The sequence below is a fragment of the Macaca fascicularis genome, chromosome 19, assembly GCF_037993035.2.
Source record: "Macaca fascicularis isolate 582-1 chromosome 19, T2T-MFA8v1.1".
NCBI lineage: Eukaryota > Metazoa > Chordata > Mammalia > Primates > Cercopithecidae > Macaca > Macaca fascicularis.
In genome coordinates, this window is record NC_088393.1 from 22,978,861 (window position 1) to 22,986,881 (window position 8,021).

Here is an 8,021-nt window from a genome sequence, read left to right on the forward strand (position 1 = left end):
GCCCTCTTTTTCACAACCTTAATAACATTAGTATTATTCACGCCTGACCTTCTAAGCGATCCAAACAACTACATCCCCGCCAACCCCCTAAGCACGCCTCCACACATTAAACCAGAATGATACTTCTTATTCGCATATGCAATTCTATGATCCATTCCTAATAAACTAGGAGGGGTGTTAGCACTCCTCCTATCAATCCTTATCTTATTATTCATACCCACTCTCCACAAATCCAAACAACAAAGTATGGCATTCTGCCCACTCAGCCAGTTCCTATTTTGACTCCTAATCACAATTCTAACTCTTACCTGAATCGGAAGTCAACCAATAAGCCAACCCTTTATGACTATTGGACAAGTAGCATCCGTAATACATTTCACCACAATTCTAGTCTTAATACCACTTGCCTCCCTAATTGAAAACAACCTGCTCAAATGAACCTGCCCCCGTAGTATAAATAAATACACCAGTCTTGTAAACTGAAAATGGAAAACTTCTCCCTAGGGCAACTCAGAAAGAAAGTACTTAACTTCACCACCAACACCCAAAACTGGCATTCTAACTTGAACTACTTTCTGTCTTTTATGGTATGCAAGCTTTAAATGCAACTTAAGTATTAAACATTTCAATAAACTTTTATGTAAATCGTGCATTACTGTTAGCCAACATGAATACTATATAGTACTATATATGTTTAACTGTACATAGCACATATTCTTACATACTTACTAAACACAGTCCCACAACATGCTTACAAGCAAGCACTCTAATAGATCAATCAACTGTAACACATAACAACAAGACTGAAAGCTCAAGCATCACAACCCGAATATCAACTAACCTATTGTTCATTTACAGTACATAGTACATTAAATCGTTCACCGGACATAGCACTTCCAAGTTAAATTAATCCTCCTCACCTCCTTGTCTTGTGCAGGTTTTCAAAGGGAATGCTTCTGGTTTTTGCCCATTCGGTATGATATTGTCTGTGGGTTTGTCATAAATAGCCCTTATTATTTTGAGATACGTTCCATCAATACCTAGTTTATTGAGTTTTTAGGACGAATGGGGTGTTGAAATTTATCGAAGGCCTTTTCTGCATCTATTGAGATAATGTGGTTTTTGTCATTGGTTCTGTTTATGTGATGGATTATGTTTATTGATTTGCTTATGTTGAACCACCCTTGCATCTCAGGGATGAAGCCATCTTGATCATGGTAGATAAGCTTTTTGATGTGCTGCTGTATTCAGTTTGCCAGTATTTTATTGAGGATTTTTACATCCATGTTCATCAGGGATATTGGCTTGAAATTTTTTTGCTGTTGTTGTGTCTCTGCCAGGTTTTTGTATCAGGATGATGCTGGCCTCATAAAATGAGTTAGGGAGGCTTCCCTCCTTTTCTATTGTTTGGAATAGTTTCAGAAAGAATAGGTCAGCTCGTCTTTGTACCTCTGGCAGAGTTCAGCTGTGAATCCATCAGGTTCTGGACATTTTCTATTGGTAGGCTAATAATTACTGCCTCAGTTTCAGAACTTGTTATTGGCCTCTTCAGGATTTATTTTATTTTTATTTTTTGAGGGTTTTTTTTTTTTTTTTTTTTTGTCGCTCTCTCCTTCTGTTCTGCTCTTAGTTATTTGTTATCTTCTGCTAGGGTTTGAATTTGTTTGTTCTTGCTTCTCTAGTTCTTTTAATTGTGATTTTAGCATGTCTATTTTAGATCTTTCTTGCTTTCTCTTGTGGGCATTTAGTGCTGTAAATTTTCCTCTAGACATTGCTTTGTCATAGTCCCAGAGATTCTGGTATTTTGTGTCTTTGTTCTCATTGGTTTCAAAGAACTTTTTAAGTTCTACTTTCATTTAATTATTGACCCTGTAGTCATTCAGGAGCAGGTTGTTCAGTTTCCATGTAGTTGTGCGATTTTTAGTGAGTTTCTTAATCCTGAGTTCTAATTTGATTGCAGTGGTCTGAGAGACTGTTATGATTTCCATTCTTTTACATTTGCTGAGGAGTGTTTTGCTTCCAATTATGTGGTCAGTTTTAGAATAAGTGCGATGTGGTGCTGAGAAGAATGTGTATTCTGTTGATTTGTGGCAAAGAGTTCTGTAGATGTCTATTAGGTCTGCTTGGTCCAGAGTTGAGTTCACCTCCTGAATATCCTTGTTAGTTTTCTGTCTCATTGATCAGGCTAATATTGACAGTGGGATGTTAAAGTCTCCCACTGTTATAGTGTGGGAATCTATGTCTCTTTGTAGGTCCCTAAGAACTTGCTTTATGATTCTAGGTGCTCCTGTATTGGGTGCATATATATTTAGGATAGTTATCTCTTGTTGTTGCATTGACCCCTTTACCATTATGTAATGCCCATCTTTGTCTCTTTTGATCTTTATTGGTTTAACGTGTGTTTTATCAGAGACTGGGATTGCAACCCCGGATTTTTTTCTTTTTTTTCTTTCCATTTGCTTGGTAAATATTCCTCCATCCATTTCTTTTGAGTCTATATGTGTCTTTGCACATATAGACTGAAATACAGCACTTAGATGGATCTTGACTCTTTATTCAATTTGCCAGTCTGTGTCTTTTAATTGGAGCATTTAGCCCTTGTATTTAAGGTTAATATTGTTATGTCATTATGATGCTAGCTGGTTATTTTGCCCATTAGTTGATACAGTTTCTTCATAGTATCGATGGTCTTTACAATTTGGTATGTTTTTGCAGGGGCTGGTACCAGTTGTTCCTTTGTGTGTTTAGTGCTTCCTTCAGGAGTTGTTGTAAGGCAGGCCTGGTGGTGACAAAGTCTCTCAGCCTTTGCTTGTCTGTAAAGGATTTTATTTCTCCTTCACTTATGAAACTTAGTTTGACTGGATATGAAATTCTGGGTTGAAAATTCCTTTCTTTAAGAATGCTGAATATTGGCTCCCCACTCTCTTCTGGCTTGTAGGGTTTCTACAGAGAGATCCACTGTTAGTCTGATGGGCTTCCATTTGTGGATAACCCGACCTTTCTCTCTGGCTGCCCTCAACATTTTTTTCATTTCAACCTTGGTGAATCTGGCAATTATGTGCCTTGGGGTTGCTCTTCTCAAGGAGTATCTTTGTGGTGTTCTCTGTATTTCCTGAATTTGAATGTTGGCCTTCTTGCTAGGTTGGGGACATTCTCCTGGATGATATTTTGAAGAGTGTTTTCCAACTTGATTCCATTCTCCCTGTCACTTTCAGGTACCCTAATCAAACGTAGATTTGGTCTTTTCACATAGTCCCATATTTCTTGGAGGCTTTGTTCATTTCTTTTTATTCTTTTTTCTCTAATCTTGTCTTCTTGCTTTATTTCATTCAGTTGATCTTCAATCTCTGATCTCCTTTCTTCTGCTTTATCGATTCAGCTATTGATACTTGTGCATGCTTCACGAAGTTCTCATGCTGTGTTTTTCATCTCCATCAGGTCATTTATGTTCTTCTCTAAACTGGTTCCTCCTGTTAGCAATTCGTCTAACCATGTCATAAGACTCTTTGCAAATCACTTTTATCTTGCAGCTCCCAAAATTCTCTTTTTGTCTGTAACTATTGAAATTGTGATTATAAATATGTTTTTGTTATAAATGTATTTGTGTGTATCGTAATTTGCTTTTTGAGCTTTTTTATTTTTACATAGTTTTTCTTAATTTTAGAATCTTTCATTTATTTATTTTTGTATTTTTATCACCACAATTTAGATATTTTTGTTCTTATGCTCATTTTTCTAACTTTTTATAGTCTTTTGTGTTCCTGTTTCATGCATTATTATTCCATTTTAAAAATTAGTATATAAATTTTTAGTGGTTTCTTTCTGAAATTTTAATAATATTTTTGGTGGGATTATGTTGCCCTATTTTGTATAGATTGTATGTAATCTTTGAGATTTGGACATTTAAAAAGGTTACCTGTCACAAAATTTATTAATGTAGCTTTGTCCTGGCATAGTCAGAAAGCAATGGTCTTGACTAGAGATTGTGTGGGTCTGTCAAACATGTTCTTCAGATTTGTGTTGTCTGAAATTTTGTGCTTACTTTTAGTTTAAAGAGATTATGTTTCTCCTGAAAAGTAATTACCTGGTACACCTGTTCTGTCTCTGCAGCACTGCAGTGCTCTGCTGCAGTGTATTTACCTTTGGTCTCAGCAGACTCAAAATGAAAGTATACCATTATTTATTTCAGCAATTTATGTCATGGGAGACGGAAACCAGTGTGTGGAAAGGCCAGTAGAAGACAGAAATTAAATTGTACATGCCAATATTTTACTTTCCTTTAAAGAAAAGCCAGAAGTTACAATTTACTTCTGAAGGGACTAGGTAATACTGAGGAGCAGAAAGAGTTGTAATGGGTAAATGTAACAAACTTTTCTTTTTTTCTATGTGGTTCTTTGCATTGGGTTTAATTCAGACACTGTACACACTTAACTCATGTATAAATTATCCACATATGTATTTTGGTCTGTATGTTTTCATTACATTTATATGTCTGTGAAGAATTAGGGCCTGTGTCATATTGCAATGTAATCTTACTTATGTAGTTTGAATAATTTTATAGGTTAGATTTGGAAACTGTATTTATCTGAGTCTAATAAGTGGACTAATTTGTTATTTTTATTTCTTTTCAGTTATATGTTCTCATTTTGCTCAACACCTTTGTCCAGAGCAGGGCATAGAAGATTCTCTCCGAAAAGTGATATTGAGAAGATGTGAAAAATGTGGACCTGAGAATTTACAGTTAAAAATTGGTTGTACCAATGTGGATGAGTGTAAGGTGCACAAAAAAGGTTATAATAAGCTTAAGCAGAGTTTGACAACTACACAGAGCAAAGTATTTCAATGTGGCAAATATGTAAACGTCTTTCATAGATGTTCAAATTCAAAAAGACATAAGATAAGGCATACTAGAAAGAAGCTTTTGAAATGTAAGGAATATGTCAGATCATTTTGCATGCGTTCACACCTATGTCGACATAAAAGAATTTATACCAGAGAAAATTCCTACAAATGTGAAGAAGATGGCAAAGCCTTTAACTGCTCCTCAACCCTTGCTTATTATAAGAGAATTCATACTGGAGAGAAACCTTACAAATGTGAAGAATGTGGCAAAGCCTTTAGTAAGGCCTCTACCCTTACCAAGCATAAGGTAATTCATGCTGGAGAGAAACCCTACAAATGTGAACAATGTGGCAAAGCTTTCAACTGGTCCTCAGATCTTGTGACACATAAGAGAATTCATACTGGAGAGAAACCCTACAAATGTGAAGAATGTGGTAAAGCTTTCAACCGGTCCTCAAGTCTTACGGTACATAAGAGAATTCATACTGGAGAGAAACCCTACAAATGTGAAGAATGTGGCAAAGCCTATGGTAACTTCTCAACCCTTACTAAACATAAGGTAATTCATACTGGAGAGAAACCCTACAAATGTGAAGAATGTGGAAAAGCCTTCAGCTGGCCCTCAAGCCTTATTGAACATAAGAGAAGTCATGCTGGAGAGAAACCCTACAAATGTGAAGAATGTGGCAAAGGTTTCAACCGGTCCTCAAAACTTAGTGAACATAAGAGAATTCATACTGGAGAGAAACCCTACAAATGTGAAGAATGTGGCAAAGCTTTCTACGGGTCCTCAAAACTTACGGAACATAAGAGAATTCATACTGGAGAGAAACCCTACAAATGTGAAGAATGTGGCAAAGCCTATGGTAACTTCTCAACCCTTACTAAACATAAGGTAATTCATACTGGAGAGAAACCCTACAAATGTGAAGAATGTAGAAAAGCCTTCAGCTGTCCCTCAAGCCTTATTGAACATAAGAGAATTCATGCTGGAGAGAAACCCTACAAATGTGAAGAATGTGGCAAAGCTTTCAACCGGTCCGCAAACCTGACGGTACATAAGAGAATTCATACTGGAGAGAAACCCTACAAATGTGAAGAATGTGGAAAAGCCTTCAGCTGGCCCTCAAACCTTATTGAACATAAGAGAATTCATGCTGCAGAGAAACCCTACAAATGTGAAGAATGTGGCAAAGGTTTCAACCTGTCCTCAAGACTTAGTGAACATAAGAGAATTCATACTGGAGAGAAACCCTACAAATGTGCAGAATGTGGCAAAGCTTTCTACCGGTGCTCAAACCTTACGGAACATAAGAGAATTCATACTAGAGAGAAACCCTACAAATGTGAAGAATGTGGAAAAGCCTTCAGCTGTCCCTCAAGCCTTATTGAACATAAGAGAATTCATGCTGGAGAGAAACCCTACAAATGTGAAGAATGTGGCAAAGCCTTCATCTGGTCCTGAAGACTTAGTGAACATAAGAGAATTCATACTGGAGAGAAACCCTACAAATGTGAAGAATGTGGCACAGCCTATGTTAACTTCTCAGCCCTTACTAAACATAAGATAATTCATACTGGAGAGAAACCCTACAAATGTGAAGAATGTGGCAAAGCCTTTAGTAAGGCCTCAACCCTTACTGCACACAAGACAATTCATACTGGAGAGAAACCCTACAAATGTGAAGAATGTGGCAAAGCCTATGGTAATTTCTCAAACCTTACTAAACATAAGGTAATTCATACTGGAGAGAAACCCTACAAATGTGAAGAATGTGGAACAGCCTTCAGCTGGCCCTCAAGCCTTAGTGAACACAAGAGAATTCATGCTGGAGAGAAACCCTACAAATGTGAAGAATGTGGCAAAGCCTTTAGCTGGGTCTCAGTCTTCAATAAACATAACAAAATTCATACTGGAAAGAAATTCTACAAATGTGAAGAATGTGGTAAAGAGTTCAACCAATCCTCACACCTTACTACTCATAAGAGAATTCATACGAGAGGAAAAACCCTACAAATGTGAAAAATGTGGCAAAGCTTTCAATTAGTTCTCAACCCTTACTGAACATAAGGGAATTTATACAGAAGGGAAACCCTACAAATGTGAAGAACGTGGCAGATTTTTTAACTCTTCCTCAATCCTTACTAAACATAAGGTAATTCATACTGGAGGGAATTCCTACAATTGTGTGGAATGTGGCAAAGCCTTTAACCAGTCCTTAAGGCTTACCACATATAAGACAACTCATACTGGACAGAAACCATACACATGTGAAGAATGTGGGAAAGCCTCTAACAGATCCTCAATTCTTAACAGACACAGGCTAATTCATACTAGAGAGAAACTACAAACCTGAAAGATGTGACAATGCTTTTGGCAACACCTGAAACTTTTCTGAGTATAAAAGAAATCATACTGGTGAGAAATCCTAGAAATGTGAAGAATGTGACAAAGCCTTTAAATGGCTGTCACACTTGATTGTAGGTAAGATAACTCATATTGGAGAAAACTAGTGTGAACAATGTGGCAAAACATTTAACCAATGCTCATGCCTTTTTGCAAAGGAAAGCATTTATACTAGCCTGGGCAACAGAGGGAAACTCTGTCTGGAAAAAAAAAATCATTAATATCTTCTCACATCTTAGTCAATATCAGAGAGTTCATACTAAATAAAAGCGTTAAAAGTGCAATTGGTGTCAATAGATCTTTCAGAAAATATAAGCCCTTAAATTACAGAAGAATATTTATTTTGAGGAAACACATTACAAATATAAAGAGGATTGTAGTACCTTTACTTGTATCACAGGTTTTATTGTACACATTTTGTACTACAGGAAAACCCTGAGGTAGTTGTTCCAACTTTGCTCAACATCAGGGAATTTATATTGAAGAATAACCCTGCAAATTTAATGAATTTGGAAAAACATTTTTAAAAAAACTACAGATTATAAAACACAAAAGTTTATACTAAAATATATTTTTGCAGATACAGTAAATATTTTAAAAATTTAATCCAAAATTAAGTAAAGAGAATCCACAGTAGAAATACCTGTCTCTCAAACTTCAGACATTACACTTACTCAGATTGCTGAGTATAGGAAAAAATTCAAAACTAAAGTTGGTGAAAAGAAAAATTATTTGTAAGTAACTTTAAAAGAAGTAGATCTTTGAAGAGTTA

At 36.2% G+C, this 8,021-nt stretch overlaps 1 protein-coding gene across 1 annotated transcript in view; it reads left to right on the top strand.

Annotated features, from left to right (window-relative positions):
* The window catches only part of LOC135968529 (uncharacterized), a 31,575-nt gene extending 24,042 nt beyond the window's left edge, over positions 1–7,533 (top strand). The window contains 2 exon segments of the mRNA XM_074025078.1: positions 4,632–6,838; positions 6,840–7,533. Coding sequence (XP_073881179.1) covers positions 4,632–6,838; positions 6,840–6,890 — 2,258 coding nt within the window. The 3' untranslated portion in view covers positions 6,891–7,533.
* The last annotated feature ends 488 nt before the right edge of the window (positions 7,534–8,021 follow it).